This window comes from Equus quagga, chromosome 1, assembly GCF_021613505.1.
Source record: "Equus quagga isolate Etosha38 chromosome 1, UCLA_HA_Equagga_1.0, whole genome shotgun sequence".
In the NCBI taxonomy this organism is placed as follows: domain Eukaryota; kingdom Metazoa; phylum Chordata; class Mammalia; order Perissodactyla; family Equidae; genus Equus; species Equus quagga.
In genome coordinates this window covers 29,972,204-29,996,767 of record NC_060267.1, presented here as the reverse complement: position 1 = coordinate 29,996,767, position 24,564 = coordinate 29,972,204, and the positions used below count along the sequence as shown (strand labels likewise).

General features: G+C 41.7%; 1 protein-coding gene across 7 annotated transcripts in view; it reads right to left on the bottom strand.

Annotated features, from left to right (window-relative positions):
* Positions 1-24,564, bottom strand: part of DENND5B (DENN domain containing 5B) — a 178,716-nt gene that overhangs the window by 17,319 nt on the left and 136,833 nt on the right. For all 7 annotated transcript variants that reach the window (XM_046685014.1, XM_046685038.1, XM_046685031.1 and 4 more), the window contains 6 exons: positions 24,383-24,514; positions 22,961-23,113; positions 21,281-21,359; positions 14,246-14,327; positions 3,312-3,440; positions 1,415-1,536 (listed from right to left, as the gene is read on the bottom strand). In XM_046685014.1, the coding sequence (XP_046540970.1) occupies positions 1,415-1,536; positions 3,312-3,440; positions 14,246-14,327; positions 21,281-21,359; positions 22,961-23,113; positions 24,383-24,514 (697 nt within the window). The remainder of the gene's footprint in view (positions 1-1,414; positions 1,537-3,311; positions 3,441-14,245; positions 14,328-21,280; positions 21,360-22,960; positions 23,114-24,382; positions 24,515-24,564) is intronic.

Sequence of the window (24,564 nt, the reverse complement as noted above, 5' to 3'; positions counted from 1 at the left end):
CCCACAGATGCACGACGGTAATTTCATAAAGTACAGAAACAGTAATACTATTAGACTCAGAATATTTCTTTCATGGAGTATCTCGATTCCTCAAACTGAAAGCGTTACTCAGATGAAGAGGACTCTGCAGACACAGGGGGACCTTAGGAGCCGTAGCTGCCTCTGCTGCTATTTCTTCTCTTTCAAAACTGTTCATAACATCTTAGCTTCTTATATCTGCAGTAACCTAATAAACTAATAGCAGCTTGACAGATAGCACACGTTGGCCCAACAGCCATTCCAACTCCATTTTCCCTTGTTTGCCTCTACCAGAGACTAGAAAAGCCAAAACCTACACAATTCTGGCCAATGAAATGTGAGTGCTATTTAGTGGGATTTCTTGGAAAATTATGTTTCCGTAGCACAGATTCGGACCCTTCTTCCCAGCATTCCTTCCTTCTTCCTGTTGAAAGGTGGACTCAGAAGAGCCATCTTGTGACCACGAGGTTGGTTAGCACGTACTGAGGATTGTCTAGGAGGAGAGGCACAGAGCCTGGGTCCACGACGGCACTTCAGCCTGCTGACCATGAGACTTCTTGTTATGTAAGAAAAGGAAAACTACCAATTTGTTTAAACTGTTTTCCAAGTTTCTGATACTTGTAGCTGAACAGAACTCCAAACCGATACAAGTAAAAATTCCCCAAAGTAGGGAAGGGGACCCACTGCAAATAAGAATTAGTAATGGTGAACAGAATAAATGCTACAATTCCGCTCATTGAAACCACATCTGTAGTCAGCATTTCCTCCCTCTACAGGCCTACAACATCCAGCAAGATCCTGAAGTCTTTCTGAATCATCAAAGTTTAGTGATGCTCAGTTATCTATTACTGTCCTGTACAGGGGCTTTGAATTTATGTGTTTAGGACAAGATATTGGAATATTGGTGTAGTAAAACATTCCTTTTCACATCCATTCCATTTCCTGTTGTAGACTGGGTTTCCTGGGAAGCAGACTCTGAGTCAGAAATTAGCATGCAGCGTGTTGCTTCTGGGATCAACACGTGAAGAAGAAAGCAGGATTGGCTACGGGAATTGAGCTGTGAGGCAGTCACAAGGAAGTCCTCAGCTAGTCCCCTGATGGGTTCTGGGACAGCCCACTGATCAGTCATAGGCTGCCGGCGGGCCCTGTAGGAGGAATGACCTCTGGGAAGGTAGCTTTCTTTGGTGAGCACTCCCCACCGGAGCTGCCAGCTGAGGGCTGTCGGGCGGCAGGACTCCCAGCGGCTAGGACACAACCTTCATTCCTAAAGGGAGACCTGCGGGGCGCCTCACAGCGTCTAGCACTGTACTCTGGTACGTCTCACTTTAAAACATAGACACTCTTGATCCATTAGGCACCTGAGCAACTCATCACTTAGTCATTTCTCCAGACTTACTGATAGTGGTGAACACACTGGTGAAGCAGAAATAGTCCACAGCATTGAGGGAAAGAAGATGGTAAAGAAACTGCTCCCTTTCTTCTTCACAACGTAGAAAAGCATAACGCTTATACAGCTTCCTGGGCAAGGACGAGACAAGCACACAACAGTAGTACAGCGTATTTTTCATTTTGTCTTCCTTTAAAAATAAGCACCTCCACTTAGACAAGCTATGGGCAGAAACTTTAGTCTGGAAAGAACAGACAACTCACGAAAATGGACATATAAACAGTTAATAATGCATTCTTAACCTAGTTAGTAATTAAAGAAAAAAACCCCCCATAAATCCATTTTGTCTATCAAACTAACAAAGATTTAAAGGTGATGGCCAGTGCTGATAAGAGGTGGGGCAAATGAATAGCTGTTCTCATAGACAGTGCGACTGAAAATTTCAGGAAAGCAATTTGTTGGTAAAAATTATTTTAAACCAGTCATACCCATTGACACATTAATTTTACTTTTAGGACTCAGTCCAGAGGCTATAATATGAAATGCAGGCAAAGATTTACTTAAATGTCTACTAAAATATTATTTGTAAAAGTAAAAATATATCATGGTACATCCATTAAAAATAAAGTTTCAGGAGAGTTTTAGCAAAAACAAAACTAATACTCTTAAAATAAGTAACTTTCTATTAAGTATTTTATAGTTATTAATATATTTAATCCTCATGACCACCCTACAAGGTAAGTCTATTAGCATCCTCCTTTTATAGATGGGGAAAACAGAGATACAGAGATGTTAAGTATCTTGTCTAAGGCTATTTACATAGTGAATAGTTAAAGCGGTATTTGAACACAGGCATTCAGCCTGAGAGCTTAAACCGTTAGGATATAGCAAATTGTTTACGATAAAATGTTAGGCTAAAAAAAGGATGATACTGAATCGCAAATATAGTATAATCTTAACAACAAGAAAACACATAGAAGAAAGTACAGAAGAAAACATGAAACAGTATTCACTTTTATGTGGTGGGATTTTAAATGATTATCATTTTCTTCTTTGTACTTTGGAAACAACATGCATGAATGACTTTTGATGGGCTGGGATGGGTGGGCGCGTAGCCATTTTTAAGAGAACAAGCTCAGGTTCACCAGCCAGACTTCACACTGCATTCTTTATCAAACCTATTCTTTGGACATGAAGACATCCTAAAGTGCTCCAGGGGGTAAGTAATCCAACCGTGATATGTACAAATGCAAAACTATGGAAAGAATTGGATTACCAAGATGGGATTCCGACACTGTCAGGTTTGAGGTCTTGGTTGAATTCTCTGCATACCTTTGCTCTAGAGAACTCAAAATCCTTAGCCTTCACATTAGCTCTAATGTACGTATTTATCCAGATGATACATTTCACCCAGGAAGGTTTCTGGATCCAGTAAAGGAAACTATCAAAACACTTAACAATTAATTAATATGTACTTGATTAGTTTCCTGGCTCTAAACTGTTGAATGTAAGCATTGGCAGGACTCTCAGAAGAAGTCCTTTACTGTGAACTTTTTTTTTTTCTACTACTCCAGATTTTGTTGTGATCTTTACAATATGACAAAAAAGTTTACATAAATTCAACCCATCTTTTGGATGTTACTGTCAGTCTTTGGGGACTACTTAGCTGTTTTTGTTGATTAGAACAGAGAAATCTGGCCCAATGGCCATGAAATTCATGCCCTCCCAGAAATAATCAAATATTACATCAAGACAGAGTTTCTGAAGCACATGCCTGTTAGAAAGGAAGAATGCACGTGCGGAGGAATCAGCAACTGATGCTGAAGACATCAGTTTGGCAGCTTATGCAATCTGCTTTGTAAACACAGGTCAAAGAAACAGAAATGCCTCAGGGGGCAATCCTTACTTGGTGAGTGGCTGGTTAGACAGCAACTGCTTGAGATGCTGGGACAAGAGTTTCTTTTCTAGAGACAATCTTATCCATGCCCGAGCTCGTCCAACATCAGTCTTGATCTCACTCATGTTTTGAATATGCCTAAAGAATAGCAGCAAAGGCAAAGATGTAAATCCTAAGGGTAACCTTGAACTGGAAAAGAACTAAAGGGTGATAGCACTTTGCACAGAAAAATTCTTTTATACTTAGAGGAAGCAACAGGTAATAGACAATTTATGTTGATCAACCCTTCAGAGGTTCCATCTGAATCATGAATTTAGTCCTACATCAGAATTACCACTACAACACGAGCACACGCACAATATCCTAAGACAAAGCATTTAACGCTCATTTCCACTTTCAGGTTTTAATATGTTCTTGTTTCCACCCCACAGATACTGTAAACTTGCACTTGGTTATTCCCAACCCTCAGGAAAATAAAAGTAATAAAATAGGCTGAATAATCAAGCTTTTTTTTCCCCTGGTTCCAATAAAGCTTTATTTGCAAAAAAAAAGGGGGCAGCAACCTGGATTTAGCTCACTGGAGGAGTTTACTGACACTTGTTGTAAACTAAGTTTTAAATTTTTCTTTTTTGAATAGTCAAGCTTTTATTCAAAATAATTGCTCTACAGTTTAACCGAAATATTTGGCCCAACTTTAATCCACAGAATTATTTCTCAAGCAGCCCCGGACAACATATGGAAATATGAAATCTTACTTTCTATGGCATTAGGAGACAAGCTGTACTGTGCTGAAAAATTCAAATTTCTTAAAAATTTGCAAGACTTGGAAAATCGTGTGGTCACAAAAAAACTGTGGTTGAATTCCGATTGAATGTTACATATATGTATAAATAGTATTCTGTGTAGAAGTCAACGCTATACCCAGCGGGACTGAATTTAACCTTCCTAATGATTTTCCTCCTAAGGAGGAAGAAGGATCGGGCAGGAGGGGCAAGCCTGCGGGACGAGGTAATTGTAAAACCACCAGAGTGAGTCACTGAAAAGTCTCTGGGATTGAGACCCACCATCTCTACTTTTTTTACATCCAGAATGACTCATCCGAGCTGTGATATGCAATGAGCTCTTTTCTCTGATGATTCGAAGCTTTCAGAATAAGGAATACCCTCCCTGCCAAACACACACATTTTCTTCTTTCTTTCTTCTTTCCTTCCTGTCTCCCTTTCTCCTTCCCTCCCTCTCTCTCAGTCCCTGGGGCTGAAGATCTAAGCCCTCAGTCCTCAGTGCTCATATATGATCAGACACTCTTGAGAAACGAGATGCAAAGCATTATGTCACTGATGTGATCGTAGAGATGCTAAAGAGGTGCCTTCAAACAAGTCAGAATGAGGAGACAAAAGAAAATTCTGTTGTCATTTTTGTGCAGCTTAGCCAACCTCACCTCACGTCTAACAATTTTTTCAGAAATTAGGACAGACTGATTTTATCTTTAAAGGGCTACAACCATCACACATGGTCATGAGGGAAGAAAGCTGGGTCAAGCAAGCCCCGCTTAGACCCTGGTTCCTACCGGTGGTGGTGACAGTGGTTGGGCACTTCACAACCCAAGCCGGCACCTCCAGTATGAGCCTACAGAACAGCAGTGGCTGTTCCTCAACCTTACTGACATTTCCCAAATGATGACACAGCTGACTAAAACACCAAGGGAGACAAGCTTGGGCATTTACCACTTAGACTTCAACAGTATTTACAAAGTACCCCTGTGAGTGCAGTGTCAGGTGAGAGCTCACATGAGCCAGGAACACCAGGTTGATTCAAAGTGTACTCACTGAAAATGAACCTACACGAGGACTGATAAGGACTTATGTCGTGTAATCTTTCCCTAAGTATGCTCCCTACTCTAAAATAGTAAAATCTACTGAAATTAGTTTTGTGCTGGCTTTAAACAAGAATCTGGAGACGTGGCAGGTGAAGAAGATAAAGTGAAACATAATTATAATCTGAAAAACAATCTACGTTTAAGGAAAATGGGACGGATTGGAACACAGAAAGTGAAACCTCTTTTATTTAGGCGGCAATCAGCATTCCCACCATAAAAGTGTTTGTCCTAGTGTTTTTGGAAGGAGGCCTGAGACTCAGGAGATGAGGCCACCAGACTCTTCTCAAGCCCATCTTGTTCAGTGGCACAAGGGAGATTACTCTGCCTAAAATAGTGCCTCCTTAATGTAATTCCTTTGTTCCAGAACCTTCAAAAGCTCAAAGGATAGAGCCTGAAGTGCTCAGGCTTGAATTCAAGGCCTACTATCCCTCAGACTCAACAGAGCATCCTATTTAAAATAATCCCATTCTGGGGGCCGGCCCGGTGGCACAGCGGTTAAGTTCACACGTTCTGCTTCTCAGCAGCCCGGGGTTCACCGGTTCGGATCCTGGGTGCAGACATGGCACCACTTGGCAAGCCATGCTGTGGTAGGCATCCCACATATAAAGTAGAGGAAGATGGGCACGGATGTTAGCTCAGGGCCAGGCTTCCTCAGCAAAAAGAGGAGGACTGGCAGTAGTTAGCTCAGGGCTAATCTTCCTCAAAAAAAAGAAAAAAATTCCATTCTGGGCAGTTGACTTGTAAGACTTTGCATTCTATTCCCTGAAGGACTTACTCTCTTTCAGCTTCCCTATTTGACTCTACTCATGTTTAAAATCCCAGCTTCTTCTAGAAAGCTTTCCTTGACCATGATGGTCTTCAATGACCTCTCCAATTTATGAACTTCTATAGTCTAATTTGCATTTATCATGCACTGCCTACTACTTCTATCATTTTCTCTTGGTATACCTTTTTCTTGCCTTGACAGAAGCTCCCTGAGGATAAGGAGCCCAATACTTCTTAGCAGCCTTGCATCCTTCTTTGTACCCTATGGCACATATTAGGAGCTCAAAAAACTCAGTTGTGTTGTAAATCTATATCTAATTCTATGCTTTAAAACAATGTATATGTGTTGGGTTATTAAACTTAAATCCAAATCTATTAAAAAATTTTGTGTAGTTATACCATTTAAATCTCTTTTTAATTGGAATAATTTATTATAGGTCATTATAATGGCATTTAGCAGAATATTAGATATAAGTATTACTCCCCAAATAGATCCTGTCAATTCACAGAAAAGCATACATGATGTGGTTTAAATAACTGACTTACTTGATTTGTTTCTAACCCTGGCACAAAACTTTGCAATTTAAGTTTTTATGTACTGTGTCTTTTCTGATCGTCACAGGAACTAGTGAGAGGGAGAGCATGATTATTTCACTTCAAAGATGAGAAAAGTGAGACTTAAGGTCACAGAGATAATACGCATTATTCTAGAGATGCCACCCATTTTCCACGAGTCGCTCCTTCCCAGCACTCGCATTCCTGGAGAAACTCCCCTTCCGCAGACCCAGAAGACTCAGTTCCAGGTACCACCCGAACTGATGGCCCCAGCCGCCTAATCCCTCAGCTAGAACTGACTGGATAAGAGGCACGTGCCTGACCCAGGTTGAGCCAATCGGATTTTCTCCCAGAAACTGAGAATTGGTACCCTGGAAAACCAAGCTAGTTTTTGTTGGACACCTAAAACAAGAAAGGGTGTTAAAGGCAGGGCTTGGGTGAGCACATGCACGATAAAGCAGAAAAGGAGGGGAGGTCAAGGGAGAGGCAGCAGATGGGAAGGGAGAGGCAGAGACTGTTTGCTTCTACTGAGACAAAGGGAGAAACCTGTGACAAGACTTTTCCAGTCCAGCCACAGTTCTCGTTCTGGGATTCTGGAAGATACCCTCATAAATCTCTGCTAAGTCCCTCTTTTTTGGCTGAAGCTAGTTCGAATGGGCTCTATTCCCTAAAACCAAACAATTTCTAAGAGTGGCAGCATCTAAATATGAATCCACATTTTCTAAATGTTCAAAACTGGTGCTCATTTCAATGTATCACCAATGAAACCCAATAATATTTATTAGAGAAATTAGGGAATTAGCCAATTTTAGTTTAAGCTCACATTTTGTACAGTCATAAAAATTCATCAAAGTCCTCCCCAGGGGTAACACAATCAATCATGACTACTTAACTTTAGTGTCGAATAAAGCCAGATGCTCAAAAGCACATATGCACACGCTATTTACAAAAAGATAGAGTGACGAGCCAATTTACCCTCAAGTAATTTATTCCCATCTTTATATGTAAACAGAACATTTCTGGAATTTACTCAGACATCCTGTTCATTTGTTTACACATCCAGGAAATCTATACTTGAATTATAGTACTCACAATCTCCTAGATCATGTAATGTTCTACTATGCCTCTCATCGTTAAATACATTTTGTCATTAATAATAAAATTCTGTTTGAATAGCTAGATGGTATGTGCGTGGCTAGTCTGGAAAGAAATCTGTAATAATGGCAACACCGTGACAATAGTCCTCTTTTACAGGTAGATAATCTGTACAATGACTAATGGTCCCCAGCCTTTCTCTTTGGAACAAAGAAATCATTCTATAACTGACAGTTTGGTGATACTTGGCATCATGAAGGTCTTGGGGCGTAGTCTGAGATACTAAGACAAGGGGGATAGCCTTGAGATGTGTCTGTCCTGGACTCGTGCCAGCTGCCAAGCAACCCGGTGCCAAGACTCTCGACAACTGTGAGCAATCTGAGGCCCTGAACTGCCAACGTCTTTGCCTCAGGAGAAAACCTCGGCAAGACAGGAGGTACCGGCAGAGGCGTGTGCCCAGCAGAGAGCATGGACTCAGACAGGTCTACTACCTAAGCTTTCGAAAAGAAGTTTTTATCTTTCATTGTCCAGATTGAAAAAAATCAAAGTTTAAAATATTACTTGGGTGTTCTCCTTTAAGGAAAAACATCCACATTGACTATCTAGGTAGTGATTAGGGGCAATGAAGTACCTGCCAAGATCTGGGAAACAGGGAAATCAGCCTGTCCACTGAGGGTTAAACTCTAAAGGAAACATATCATGAATAAGAACAACAGTATATAAACGGTCATCTTAAAGAGACAGAATGAAGCAGAGAAAAGGGAGAGACACCCCTGGGCAGTGTTCCTGCAGGCTTCCCTGAGATGACATCTGTCCTGAGAACACGAAAGTCACTAGCTCGGAGCTGGAGGATCAGGCGTCCACATCTCTGCTTCTGGGAACAGCAAGCAGCCTTCTGATGTTAATCTAGCTTCCAGGCAGAGCCTGCCCGTATCAGTGAGAGTATCAAATCACCCGGTTAGGGAAATAATAAATGGCCCAAATCCGGCCCATTATTTTTCCATCTCTCTTAGGTATTTGAAGTAAGTCTCTAGGGCAGTAGGAATCAGCATCCTAGAGTCTGATTATATTTTGGGTTACTAGTGATTTGGTTTCTAAGCTCTGGAAGCTGAAGACTCTAGCATGGGGTCTATGAAGACCTAGAAAGAGACTGCTAAGCAGGCCATCAGAAACTGGGAAGTCACACCCATCAGGATGGCCACTGTCAAAACCCCCAGAAAACAAGTGTTGGTGAGGATGTGTGGAAACTGGAACCCTTGTACATTGCTTGTGGGAATGTAAAATGGTACAGCCACTGTGGAAAACAGTATGGTGGCTCCTCAAAAAATTAAACACAGAATTACCGTATGATCAAGCAATTCCACTTCCAATTTCTATAATAAAATGTTAGGGAAAAACTCTGGGAAGTCAGCTTGTCTTTTCCAGGCAATGCTTTTCTGCCTTACTAAACATGTTTTGAAAGCAACCAACCAATCAAGTTTTACTAAAAGCATCTCTCATTTGACCAAAACATCACTTTAGGATACTCAGGGATCTCTCAGATTTTTTCTAAGACAAAGTCTGAAAATTGAAATCTGAAGTGACTCCGAAGTGAGCAGTGACAGGACATCAATTTTTCAGTTGAGCACCCTGAACATAGATTATCCGCAGTTACACTAGATTCTAGTTGGCTGATGTACACTCGTACACTACTGCCAACTTGTTGGCCTACTCACACTCGGCATTTTTTGGTGACAGGGCAAAGGCTGAGAACGTGCATCTAGTTAGAAAGAGACCTGAACTACGGTCAGGAAACCTTAGTCCTAGTTCCATTTCTGCTGGTAATTGGCTATACGGTTTTAGACTTAACCTATCTGGGCCTGAGCTCCACATCTATAAAAGGAAGAAGCTAAGCAATATGACTTCTCAGGTTTTAAACTCTCAATTTTAAACTGATGAATAAAAAGTATCTCAGCGATCGCCATCTTTCTACATCTTCAAAACTGTAACCGCTATAACTCAACGGCAGTCTGGCCAGCTGAACCACGTAAGGGTGTCTGTAAAAATGTCATATCACCCACCCAACCACACACACACAAAGACACACACACACACACACTCCCTCGCTCACACTCACAGAGCTTAAAATATGACAAATCCTTCATTTAACAAATATTAATTGAGCACCATTTATGTGACAGACTGTGTTCACACCTGTTAACAATTTAACAATTCCACATGTCAGACAGATGCCCCTCCATCATGATGTTTACGAATAGCGTTAGAAAAACGAACAAACAAAAGCAAGCTGTGCAGAGATTAAAAGAGGGGAATTGAAAGAGAGTGACTGGGTGGCGCTTCACACCAGGTGGTCAGGGATGGCTTCTTGGAGGAAGTGACGTTTGAACTAAGGTGCGAATGACCCGAAGGAGCCTGGCCTGTGGAGATTCTACGGGAGTAGGAATCAGAGGTAAGTTATTAGGTGAAGGGAACAGGTAGACGAAGGGCCCAGGGCAGGACACAAGCTTGGCATGCTGGAGGAACAAAGAAGTGGTCAGAGGCGCAGTGACAGGACGTAATGCTGCAGGTAGACAGGGGTCAGATCAAGCAGGGTGCTGCCAGCCAGCGCAAGCAGTTTCGACTTTATTCTAAGATCACCACATTACAAGACTGGAGGATGAATAATTACAGGAGGGCGGCAGTGAAACATGGGGACCATGATGTAATCCAAGTGACAAATTTTAGGGGCTTAGACTAGAGATGTCACAGCTCATCCATCCAATAGTCAAGAGAACAGGTGAGCAGAGCTGTACCAAGAATTGCATCCCTGCATAACGATAAGCCATCTACACTGTGTATCTATAATAATAATGGCCGTTATACATTTACTTCGTACCAGGCTTGGTTTTAAACAAAACAAACAAACATATATCTGTTTTATTTTGAAATAATTTGACTTACAAAAATGTTGCAAAAGTGCAGAGTTCCTGCATACTCAACTTCTCCTGATGTTAACATCTTACATAACCAAACCAGGACTCTAACACTGGTACAGTACTGTTAACAGATGGAATTCACCAGGATCTAATCGAGGATCCCACGTTGCATTTGGCTGTCATCTCCTTGGTCTCCAATTCACGACAGTTCCTCAGCCTTCCCTTGTCATAATGACCTTGACACTTTTGAAGAGTACTAGTCAATTATTTTGTAGAATGCCCCTTAATTTGGATTTTTCTGATGTTTTCTCATGGTTAGATTGAGGTTATACATTTATGGCAAGAGCACTGCAGAAGTGATGCACTCTTCTCAGTGTATCATATCAGGGGGTCCGTGATGTTGTGTCCTACTACTAGTTATGTTAACCTTGATCACTCGGTTAAGGTAGTGTCTGCTGGGTTTCTCCACTATAAAATTACTACTTTTTCCTTTGTAATTAATAAATTCTTCGGGGAGGATACTTTGAGACTATGCAAATATCCTGGTTTCACCTTAAACTTTCAACCACTAATTCTTCTATTTCATTATTCTACATTTATTAATTAGAATGCTTAAGTGAAAAAGAGCTGTCCCATCACTCCCATTCATTTCCTTATTTATATCAGAATAGACTCATGGATATTTATTTTATTCTATGGGTTATGCTGCAATACTATTGTTATTTATTATGTTGTTCAAATTGCTTCAGCCTTGGCCACTGGGAGCCCTTTCAAGCTGGCTCCTGAGTCTTTATTACATGATCCTATACTTTTCTGAGCACTTCCTTACTTTCTGGCCCCAAAGATGCACTAGGCTCAGCCTATATTTTCCCTTCCCCAGCCCTGCAATCAATCACTTCTCTAGGGAGCCCTGGTCCCTTTCAGTGGAAAACGGGATTTAGAAACCAATATGTGGGCACTAGGTGTGCACACTGTTACCGGGGTACTATTACTGCTAGGCCCTCTCAGTGAAAAGAGCTTGCAAATATATCAGTGATTACCAGGGGTAGGAAACTGCGAGAAGGGTTGACTCAAAAGGACTAGCACAAAGGAATTTATGGGATGGTAAAACAGTTCTGTAATGTGAGTGTGCATTTGTGAAAACATATAGAATTATACACCAAGAAAGAGTGAATTCTACCCTATATAAATTAAACAACCAACCAACAACCAGGATGTGGGGAGAACACAAACCAACAAATAAACCTAACTGTATTACAAATGAATAATATAACCACGCTGAAGGGAGTGAAGAAATAAAAAGAACTAATCTAAGTTTTGGAAAACGGTATTGTGACTGGATACTGAAAGGCTAATGACAAAACTACAGCTGTTCACAAAACGATGGTTAGTTAGTAAGTACACTTGTTTCTCACGGGGGTACAGGTTAGCAGTTCTGAAACTACCTTATGTATATACTGGGGTTGCACAAATAAGTAAATATATTGCAGATAATGACAGCCAGGTTTCTCATGGCTGGAGAAAGAAATTACAAATAAGGGGAGGCTAGAATGATTTCGGTGGTATTGAACTGGAATCAGAGATATCACTATGAATTCATGGTTTAAAAAAAAATTGTGAGGGGCCAGCCTGGTGGCGCAGTGGTTAAGTGCTCATGTTCTGCTTTGGTGGCCCGGGGTTTGCCGGTTCGGATCCCGGGTGCGGACATGGCACCACTTGGCAAGCCATGCTGTGGGAGGCATCCCACATGCAAAGTAGAGGAAGATGGGCACAGATGTTAGCTCAGGGCCAGTCTTCCTCAGCAGAAAGAGGAGGACTGGCAGATGTTAGCTCAGGGCAAATCTTCCTCAAAAAAAAAAAAATTGTGTGTGTGTGTAAAAATATATACACACACATATAAAGACAGAAACAGAAATAAATACAGATGTATGTGTATGCATGAGTTAGTATACATACACTTATTTCCAGGCCTATTTTGGGAGCTTCACATTTATCAACTCATTGCCTCTTTACCTCAACGTTTGGAGAGAAACACTATTATTATCCCCATTTAATAGGTGAGAAAACTGGGAGTATAAGCAACTGGCCCAGGCCACAGCGCTAGGGAGTGGCAGAGCTGACACAGCAACCCTCGCAGGCTCGTTCCAGAGCCCGAGGTCTGAATCAGGAGGCTGCACTGCCTCTTACCAAGAGAAGGGAGTATATCTAGGCAGGGTACCCCGCCCTGCAAAAAACCAACAACACGAAGGAGATACAAGCAAATAAGCAGGAAATGGGAAGAGCAGCGTAGCCTTATGAGATGTGTCCAGCTCCTAATTAGGTTTCAGAAGTTTGGCCCCTGCGGTCACAGCTGCAAAGCTTTCAACCACCATCACCCTAAAGTGGTGGCTTCCGTGAAATCACCGCAGGACACATGTGGTTTTATGTTTCTGTTAAGAGAACCAAGATCGTTTTCTGCTCGTGGTTACAACTATGCCTCTCACGCTGACCATAAAAAGGAATCATAAGCTACATGAAGACAACTATATTTCATCTACCAAGGAAAAGTGACATTTAAGATATAAATATGTAAACTGATTCAGATAACAAAAACCAACATTTACTGAACTCTTACTATAAACCAAGTACTTCTTGAAACTTTTAACAGTAGTGGACTGACTCATTTAATTCTCATAGCTATCCTATGAGAGAGAACACTGTTTTTATCTCCATTTGAGAGATGGGAAAACTGATGCACAGAGAAGTTATGAAAATTGCCTAGGATCACACAGCTAGTAAATGGTAAAGCCAGGATGTGTTACCACTGTGCTGTGCTGCCACTCATAATAATTATGCTCTTCAGTCGCAAGTTATCTGACAAACCAAATAAATACCAACGATTAATATTAATAAAGCACACCATCAAAGAAAAGTTTCAAGTGCTATAAATGTTGTAACATTCACTTTAAACCCACAAATTTTAAGAGCTGACTAAGTATTGTACCTCAAATGTTTAAAAGAAAAAAGCCTCTGCCTTCCTCATTCACTAAATCTATTTTAGGTGGGGCAGGCCTGGCAGTGCAGCGGTTAGGTTTGCACGTTCTGCTTTGGTGGCCTGGGGTTCGCTGGTTCAGATCCCAGGTGCAGACACTGCTCATCAAGCCATGCTGTGGCGGTGTCCCATATACAAAATAGAGGAAGATGGGCAAGGATGTTAGCTCAGGGCCAGTCTTCCTCAGCAAAAAGAGGAGGACTGGGAGCAGATGTTGTTAGCTCAGGGCTAATCTTCCTCAAAAAGAACAAAAAAATCTAAAAAAAAAACCTGTTTTAGGTAAGCTGATGCTTTCTAACGATTTCTAAGACGAATAATTGCAAGTGATAATTCTCAGACTTGCATTTGTTTCAAACTAAATCTGCCCAATGGCAATTTTTCTGCCAAGGAACCTGTCATTATTTGTAGATATTTTGGTCTGTAGCTGTGGGCAGCAGGTATTTAAGGAGGTTTTAGAAAACTGAAGAAAAATGGTAAAATAATTTAGGGATGCCTTAAAACTCTTCTCAGCTACCTTTTCCTTTTGGATTTAATGTCAGGAGAAAATATAATAGTATGAAAGTAAAATAAACACGATTATAAAAAAATGTTGTCTTCAGGACATATAAGCAAAAACAAATACATAGCCATAGTGCTTTGAACAGTTTAAGTGAAAGCCATAAACATTTCAAAGTTGTCACCGTATGCCAGCACATATAACACATACCTCATGTCTTGGATAAGAGAGACCCTGAGAGTTGGCAACATAACTCCGCAGTCAGATTTTCTTCTTTCTGGTCCCAGGGCAACTGTGTAGAAAACATCAGCAGAGTATTAGAAAAATAAGAGCAAGCACCTAAAAAATATCTACGTGGTTCACATTCTAGAAATAAATACTCTGATAAGAACAAATTTTAAAGACAACAGAAAGCTCAAATTCTTTTCCCCAAATGTTGCCACTTTACTAATACAGCAAACCAGCTATTTTCTTTCTAGGTAATCGAGGGCTGCGTTTGGAAATTTAAAATGAATAATAACAGCTCACTTAGCAAATAACGCAATGTGTGCAAATTTTGGCCATAAGGGGCCAGTCATTTTCTAAAGCTACTCATTCTAATGGCTCTGGATAATGACATGAAAGCAACGTCTATAAATTAAGCCACTCAGTCTGTGAATCATCTCTGGGCTCATGACTTGCAAACACACAATTTCCCTAGACTCTGAAAGAATAATTAAAAAGGAAAATCCAAGAGTCTGAGTTCTCTACTCTGATGAGTTTCTACTTCAAAGTTCAGAATCCAAACCACAGTCTGTATGTCACACAAAGTGAGTAATCTAAATGAACATTTAGGAGTATAATGTCCATGAGTCATTCTCTTAAGAAGCCTGAATACCCAATATTTATAAAAGAAGGAAAGATTATTCTGTCATATAGCAATGGCTCAGCAACCACTTATTGGCTAATGTACTGTAGTGGGACCGCCCAATCTCACCGTAAGTGAGATGCTGCTGAGTTTTGTGCCCTTTCTTTCCATTTTCCCATCTGTAGATGAAAACTAAATTGCAACACCGCACTTGGCAAATATATCAATAAAATGAGAATTTAGGATGTGGGTTTTTGCTGTAAATTAAACCTGCATCTTCTCAGTTTCCAGACCCATTCTACCTCGGAGGGCTAGGATACAATATCAGAATACCTGAATAGAGATGAAGCTGGCACTGAAGGAAGAGAGACAGGCAACATTTTGGTGGATTAGGATCAGCATGTTTTTGGCACTTGGTGAAAGAGGCTGGGTTGGTAGTTGGCAGGTATAAATGAGCATTGATGGGGCTGCCAGGACAAAGAGAAATGTGGCCAGGCCAACCTAAAGATGTACTTTTGAGGGCCTTCCTCACAGGTGGTGATAAATAGGCCATTTGTCATGGCAGTTTTGGAGGGAGTTTTCAATGGGTCACTGAAAACAAAGGCTCATCTTGACATTTAGCAGGTAATGACACCAAGGAAATTGTTCCCGAGTCTTGCAAGGACTATGCTATGTTTATCTTCCTGTCTGAGACGGTCACCACTTAAGTGTGTTATTAATGAAAGCACATCTCTCTTTCAGGGGAGAAAATGAAATACCCTGGAGAACACGTCCACATTCCGGATGATTAGACAGCATGAAAGATGGCCACATGAGTAGTAAGAAATAGGGTGAAAAGAGAAAAAAAAAAAAAAAGATCGCGAGGCAGGAGAAAGGAGCTGAAACCATAATCAGCAACTTGGCTAGAGGGAGACATGACAGTAAGAAGGAATCATGCCTCTGGGAGCAGAGAACAGGTGAGAGACTTATAAAAGAGGAGCCTGACATTTCCAAAAGCAGTAGCACCCACAGCAAGAGCATTCACAGGCCTCCACATGTCCTGGGAATCCTATTTTGGAGCCTTATATTCCTGCCACTCTTCCCTGATTAATATTCCTTAAACTTGTGATATACTGTTTCATGTCTCCACGCAATTCGTGAAAGTTGTCAGCTCAGCCTTTAACGCTTCTGTATCTTTCTCATCGTCCACAGCCTATTTATCACTCTAGACGGAGAGCAGGACAGCTTGCAGGTGAAGAACCCGGCTTCCTCAAACCCTGCTGAGAACTTAACAGCAGGCTGACTTTGGGAGAGTCCTTTAACCTCTCTGTGGTCTGTTTCCTCATTTGCAAAGTGGGGACAGCAACAGCACCTTCCTTATTCAAAGAGAGGTGAAGCACTTAGAACAGCGCCTGGCACCACGTTTAAGTTCTCGAGAAATAAAATAAAGTGAAATTGAGCTTTAGTTTTGCCTCTGTGTGAAATCTTTCCCAAATATTCTCTCTCCCTTAGGCACACTGCTGGATAAGTCATTCCCTCTCTTTAACAGGATTTGTAAAACTGAAGCTCCATCACAAAATTTACCACTTTGGTAACTCCTCTTAAATTATATGCCTCTTGACGCGTGGTCATATCCTATTCTCAGAATCCCTAAAGGGCCTAGAAGGTCCCTCACAACGTTCAACAAATCCTCATTGAGGAGGATGAGACTATTTAGGGCCAGACAGCAGCACCTTAAACGACAAGTTAGAAATTTACAGAAATTGCAGGGAGCGGGGAGGGATTCTGAAAAGACACCATATGTTCCTGAGTGCTTTTCAGTTAGTTAACTACAGTGATAGTGTAGTGTGTAAGAGAAATAAGGGAGATGAGCCAGAAGGTGTTCCAAAGGCCAGCTTGTGGAGGAACTAAGACAGTGGCAGCCAGTGAGAACAAAAGAGGAGAAATACACAGTGGCAGACTTAAGGACTGGATATAGAGGGTAAGACTTGTGTCAAAAACACTATTAAGTAGGAATATAAAATGTTTTAATATATATGATCCCATAATTATAATTTTCCTTCGAATTTTTTAATCTTAATTTTGCAAGTGAAGAAACTGGGGCTCAAAGAGGTTAAGAAACCCGCCCAATTGTATCCATTTCTTAAAAGGGGCAGAGCATTCGATGTTGTGTCCAGTGGGCTTCCTATTCCATTAAGAATGGCGTTCTGGCTTCTAGCTTGACAGAGAGGAGGGTGCTGATGCCACTAAATAAGATGGAGAGAAGGGAGAAGGCCTGAGAGGGACAGGAGAGAGGGGCTAAGATAATGAGTTTATTTTAGGATACGTTAAGAGTGAGGTCCCAATGGGCTATCAAAGATGGATGTCAAGGAACTAGGGCTGGAGACAGAGATTTGTGAATAATCTGCTAAAGGAACAGCTGGACCATGACATCAGATTAGGCAATAGTAGCTATTATGGTTTGAATTATGTCCCCCGAGAAGTTGATGAAGTCCTAACCCTGAGTACCTGTGAATTGAACCTTACTTGAGAAAGAGTCTTTGTAGATGATCAAGTTAAGATGAGGTCATTAGGGTGGGCCCTAATCAAATGTGACTAGTGTCCTTACAGAAAGGGCAAATTTGGACACAGAGACAGACACATACGGGGGAAAGATGATGTAAAGACACATGGAGAATACCACCTAAAGGCCCAGGAATTCTTGAGACTATCAGAAGCTAGGAGAGAGGATGGGACAGATTCTCTTTCACAGCCCTCGGAAGGAACCAACCCTACTGACACTTTGCTCTTGGACTTCCAGCCTCCAGAACTGTGAGACAATACATTCCTGTTGTTTAAGCCACGCAGTTTGTGCTGCTTTATTACACCAGCCCCAGGAAACTAATACAGTAGTTTATCAGTGACTTTGGAGGGAACAGTTTAGAAGCCTGTGAACAGAGCAGATTAGGAGTTAAGGAGTGAAGTCCTACTTTTTTCTAGAGATCTAAAATCTAAGGTTTCCGTGAAATCTACTCTGGCCAGAAGAGAAATTTATAAACTATTTAAATGTGTATTTCTGCTACTACTTCTTAATTCGATATACTCAAATACAATAGGTCACTTTCTCCTCCAGTATAAACACTCATGGATTTAATACCTAGCCACTGGAATACCCTTTGTATATCTGCCCGAGCATGGCTTGCCAAGCAGTGCCATGTCTGCACCTGGCATCCGAACTGGAGAACCCTGGGCCGCCGAAGTGGAACGTGTACACTTACCCGCTGTGCCACCGGGCCGGCCCCTAACAGAAAACTTTTGATGAAGATAAGATGATTGAAGAGTGACTCAAAATTCTTGGGCTAGACCCACAATAACCACTTAGAAGCAGCATTTCCACCCCCTTCTGCATCATACCCCACCTCTTGCCAATTGATGTAAAAATCCATTTAAAGTGTAGTGGAACCTTGTCTGAGGATTCAAGGTTTAAGGACAACACCTATGTCTATTAAAGGTATAAACTTTTGGGTGATATGTCAAGGACAGTCCTCTTTCTAGGATTAAGGACATTCTGAGATCCCTTCTCTGAAACAGGAATTCAAACTACAGGTGCCGTGACTCGGTCAGAATTTGACTAGGTCAAAATTGACAGTCTGAAAAGACATGGAAGAAACTTAAAGACATATGACCAAGTGAAAAGAGTCAATCTGGAAAGGTTATATGACTCCAACTGTACGGCATTCTGGGTAAGGCAAAACTATGGAGCCAGTAAAAAGGTCAGTGGTTGTCAGGGCTTAGGGGAGACGGAGGGATGAAAAGGTGGAGCCCAGAGACGACCAGGGCAGTGAAACTGCTCTAGATGATACTACAATGGTGTATTCATGTCACCGTACATTTATCCAAACCCACAGTATGTACAACACCAAGAGTGAACCCTAATGGAAACTATGGACCTTGGGTGATGACGTGTCAATGGAGATTCATCAATTCTAAGCAATGTACCACTCTGGTGGAGGACGCTGATAATGGGGGAACCTATGCAAGTGTCAGGGCTGAGGGTATATGGGAAATCTCTATACTGTCTGCTCCATATTGCCATGATCCTAAAACTGCTCTAAAAAATAAAGTCTATTAAAAAAAATTAAGACAGTCTATCCTGCTATGGTCCTCTTGCTAAGACCTTTTCCATTCTTCTGCAACCCTTAAAATGTCTCACTCCTGTTTACTGCTGCTTCTGAAGAAGTAATGATCTATCATCTAGTCTCATCCTGGCTCAACGCTAATAAGAGCAGTGTCTAAACCCACTGCGAATTTCTTGGAGGATCTTCCCTAAGTATGAAAATACAGACTGTTTACTGCCATTAATTAAGAAGCTTAACAGTTGGCAAACAAGAAGTATTTTTTTGGAACAAAAACCCCACCCAGTTAAATCTGGAAAAGAAAAGTCAATGAACTGCTCATTTCTGTATAATTAGAACACAACTGTTTCCCAATAATGAAACATTTTATTTTTAAACAGATGTTTTTCTATATATTTCACACGGTCATATTTTTTTTAAAGATTTTATCTTTTTCCTTTTTCTCCCCAAAGCCCCCCGGTACACAGTTGTATATTCTTAGTTGTGGGTCCTTCTAGTTGTAGCATGTGGGACGCTGCCTCAGCGTGGCTTGATGAGCAGTGCCATGTCCGCGCCCAGGATTCGAACCAACGAAACACTAGGCCGCCTGCAGCAGAGCGCACGGATTTAACCACTTGGCCACGGGGCCGGCCCCACATAGTCATATTTTTAAGTCCTACCTTCATGGGCTAAGTCACCAGAAGCGTTAGAGCAATATTTATAAAATCCACCGCTCCAAACAGACAATAAATTTGATTTCAAAAGCTACCTAGCTTAGATTAATCCTACTGAGGATCAGGAAAATATTTAGCTTGTGCTCCTTCTTATCCCACTAGCCCTTCACCAGCACTTGAGGGTGCAGCACAAATAGTGACGGCATGAGGCTCTGACACATCTGATATTTCTTAGCCTCGACTTCAGAGTTTTGTGGGTCCTACTCCTGACTGACTGACGGTCACCACAGACAGCTGGGTCTCTGGTCTCCAGCTCAACCAGCCAACACTTGACCATCCAAAGCCATGAAGCTGCTGGTGCTGCCTGGCAGCTGCTCCCCCTGACAGCTGGACATTCTCACATACCTCAGCTGGCACAAGAGCCAAATGCTTCTACCTCCCTGCCGGAGCTGAGCTCGGCTTTCCAGCATTTCTTCCTACGAATGGCTGTTTCTTCCTAGGGATTTATTTTTCCTAATTAGAATAAACCACCTTGGTTACAGTCTTATGGTCCAAACAGTTAAATTTTCTATGAATACAGTTAAGTGTTAGACAGTTTCAGGGTACATGCCCATGCACTTTTATTTTTTCAACAGAAAAAGGGGCAAAGGAGATGGACAGTCGAGAATACTTTTAAACTTGATCTCAATCTTTATAAATATAGAACCTTGGGACATCAGAATCTTGACATTCTGTTTAGAGGGGCTCCAGGGGAAGTATCAAATTCTTATTTCTAGCTGTTGCATTGGATACATTTAAAAACTAGGTTTCCAATAATAAATACCACATTCAGGGTAGTATTGCCCCCTAGAGGCAGTGAGAGGAACGGAAATAGGGAGCTTCAACCATATTTGCAATGCTTTATTTCTTAAGCTGGAGGCTGGCTTTTGAGTTTTTAAAAATATTACTTTTGTTTTACATTTATGAATGTATAAAATAATCCATTAATTTTAGAAAAGGTTCCTAAATAGCTGATTCAGTATAAAACATTTTATCTCTCTTAGCTTTCCACTGTTACTTCCAGTTTTTGTGAAATAGACAGTTATTTTATATAAAGAAAAGCTAGCTCCTTTTTGTGAAAAACACAGAGTAGGCAGAACATCTAGGAACCCTACATAACCCTAATTAGCTAAAGAATTATGACGCTTCTAACGTGAGATGTCTTATAAATTGAAGAAGAAATCTAACTCGTGAAGATTTTTGAGACATATATACCTATTTTTTCCCTGAAAGATTATTAATGATGGTCATAAAACTAAAAATTCAGTACACACTACACCCCAATACTGGCGAGAGTAAAGTACACCTGTATGATCCTTTACAATTCATTAGGGGTTTTCACACGTGATCTCATTTGATCAACATGACAGTCTTGGCACAGCTAATATTATTTTCCTTATCTTTGTGGATGAGGAGGCTGAAGATGAGAAAGGTCAAGTGACTTTTCCCAGGTCTCACAGCATGTAAACAACATTGCTCCTTCTACTTTTCCCCACTATGGCAAGACGGGGTAGGTTTCAACTTAAGAGAGAGAGGAAGAGACGAGCCGTCCAGGATTTGTTCTTCACACGCTGCCAGTGCGATAGGAACGCTCAAACCAATGAACTCTCACCTGGCGATTCTGCGAGGTGCTCTTGTTTCTCTTCTCTGTCCTGAAACTGAATTAAATGTGACCACAAAGCCGACTTCCCCTGAAAAGTACAAGGTATACACGTTTTTTCATTTTATAAGAAAGAATTCATCAAAAAATAACTTCTCATCAAAACCATTCACACTGAAATGGCCGTTCTGAAGTCTGGAGACCAAGCTCATCCATTGCTAGCTGTGTGACCTTCACAGCATCTCACTCCACGTGCAGTGAGGGTCACCCTTTGCCTCACTGTCTCAGTGTGTGACTGCCAACGGTCTCAGGAAGGGCAGCTAAAGAAAAAGACCAGAAGTGCAGGCATAGAGATTTCTTTTTTTTTTAAAGACTGGCACCTGAGCCAACATCTGTTGCCAATCTTCTTTTTTTCCCCTTCTTCTTCTCCCCAAAGCTCCCCAGTACATAGTTGCATATTCTAGTTGTGAGTGCCTCCGGTTGTGGTATGTAGGACACCACCTCAGCATGGCTTGATGAGCAGTGCCATATCCGTGCCCAGGATCCAAACTGGCAAAACCCTGGACTGCCAAAGCAGAGCGCACAAACTTAACCACTCGGGCATGGGGCTGGCCCCAGGCACGGAGATTTCTGACTTCAGCTCAGTTGTTATTGAGTTGTATGTAATTAGGACTGTGTATACTGGCCATGCTAATAACCATGGATTTAAAAGATGCTGGGAGCAGGGCCAGCCAGTGGTGTAGTGGTTGACTTCGTGCATCTGAAGCAGCCCGGAGTCCACAAGATTCGGATGCTGGGTGTGGACCTGCACACCACTCATCAAGCCATGCTGTGGTGGTGTTCCACATGCAGAGTGGAGGAAGATTGGCACAGATGTTAGCTTGGGGCCAATTCTCCTCACCAGAAAAAAAAAAAAAAAGAAAAAAGAAAGAAGAAAGAAAAAAGAAGGCTCTAGCAGCACAGAATGTATTTGTGTACATCCATATGCAAAATATGTTTGGATATATGGAATGAAAATGACGGAAGAAAATTATGGCAAGAAGAGAAAGAGAAAAGGGGAAGAAGAAAGAAATATGACACAACAGAAAAAAATCAAGGAGACTAGAGGGACCCAAGCAAAGAAACCATTTGACTTTTTCCAGCCTGAATAACTAGATAACTTACAATGGTAAAGAACTGCTAATTGTGGCTCACAGATTTTTCCTGGACAGTGACGAAAGCAGACGCTTCATGGAACCTACAGGGGATACAGCCTCTGCAGGGAATGTGCTGTTTTATCCTTTCCTGTTTACCAGGAAAGAGCTCCAAACCACCTCCTAATCATGGGTTACATTTTCTTTTTCTAGAATTAAAATGCCTGTGGTGCATTTCTAGTCAGCCTGTGACAAAAGAAGGTATCTTTTAATTTTTACAGGATCCGTCTTTGTTATGTTTCTTTCTTTTTCTTTTTTTGAGGAAGACTGGCCCTGAGCTAACATCTGTGCCCATCATCCTCTACTTTATATGTGGGATGCCTATCACCGCATGGCTTGCCAAGGGGTGCCATGTCCACACCTGGGATCCGAACCGGCGAACCCCGGGCTGCTGAAGCAGAACACGCGAACTTAACTGCTGCACCGCGGGGATGGCCCCATAACGTTTCTTAACAGGGCCCCAACCGGCCATGTCACCAGGGCCTCCTGAGACTGTTACCTGCTTAACCTGCAAGCCATGGCTCCATATCCTTTCCAGGAGGTCACAGAGGCTGGCGATCAAGGTGTTCTCCTCTAAGCCGGTTATGTTCGCTTCTCCATGGCCCAGTTCCACTGCTTCGTGTCCCATCTTCTCTACCAACATGCGCTTTGTCTGAAAACATCACGTGTGGTCACAAGGGTTATCCGAGCAGTGAGGCCAAAAACCAACGAGTCAATTACTGGATCAGGAGATCTGGGTTCCCTTCATCACACCTCTAATTGCAGATTTTCAATCATCTTGGGTAAAGGGTCTTAATCTCTGTGGTTAACTAACTGGAATAATATCATCTATACTTTTCTATTTCGTCAGAGAAACAGAGGGTCACTAAAGAGAGACTATGATACTATTTTAAAATACCCCCATATACTTACATACAACGATCTTTAGATCACTAACTTTAGTAATATTGGAGAATTACCCCAGACCTAGAAATTGTCCTGTCAGGCTCTGAAACCCCATCCCGCCACCACAAGTCACCCTCCGCTGCCCCCGCATCCCAGGATGCTAAAGATATTTGCGCTCAGTCTTGATTGTACTTAGGCAAAACCCACAAGACAAGTGGGCAGCTCTCAGTTTTTTCAGAACTCTCCAATTTGTGAGTGAATCAGGCCTCTTTTTTTCCTTCCTCTTTTCCTCTTTTATCAAGTCTCTGCTCATGAGTATGCACCAGAAAATGGAAAGGAAATGGAAATCAGTTTCAAGTAAGTTCATTTATAGCCGTCTTAGCAGCTCTTATAAAATGTAAAGTCGGAGAGAATCAAGTTCCTTTAGGGAGGGACCTTGTCTGTCTGACTCACCACTATATGCTGATGCTGAAAATAGCGCACTTACTGAATACACAGAGAAGGTACTCAAGAAATGACTGTCAAATAAATGAATGAAAATATGGGTTAAAAGGACGTCTGTCAATTTCTATTGCTACCTCTGATAAACACAGACGTCAAGAGAGGAGACTAGTGTGTGATATACACAGCTGAAGTCTTCTTCCTTATGGGTATACAGACACATGTGTGCATGGACAAGGTTCTGCACAGGTGTACAAATAGACACACACACAAAATGGGTTGCCTTTCACGTAAGATGCTAACATCCCTGACACAACTTCTGACTGGCTTAATATCTGTTTGTGTTGGAGAGAAAGAGAGCAATGGCTGAAAAGTTGAGAAAAACTGGGCGGGGCTCCCATGTCACTGATTCTGTGGGAACGGAGAGTTCACGGAGGTTCCCGACCTGCGGAGAGGGCATTTGAGGTTTATGCCTCATACCGGTTCTCTTCCAGGGGAGCCACAGGCTCACACGGGGGTTGACTCAGCTCATCTCAGCCTCCCACACAGACTCAACATGAATGCACACTGTCCCGCATCAGTGAGTAACACGTACCTTCATTCTACATTCTTTTAATAAGCCTTCCACAAATTTCCAGTTGGTTTGTGCAATCACCGCTGGAGAGAGGTCTGATAATTTGGGTTGCCTCAGGTTTTTTCCTAAACTTCGTGCCTCTTGCATATATTTCTGAAAATTAAAGAGTCTTTTTAATGCGTAAACCTCAGATATTCCTCTGA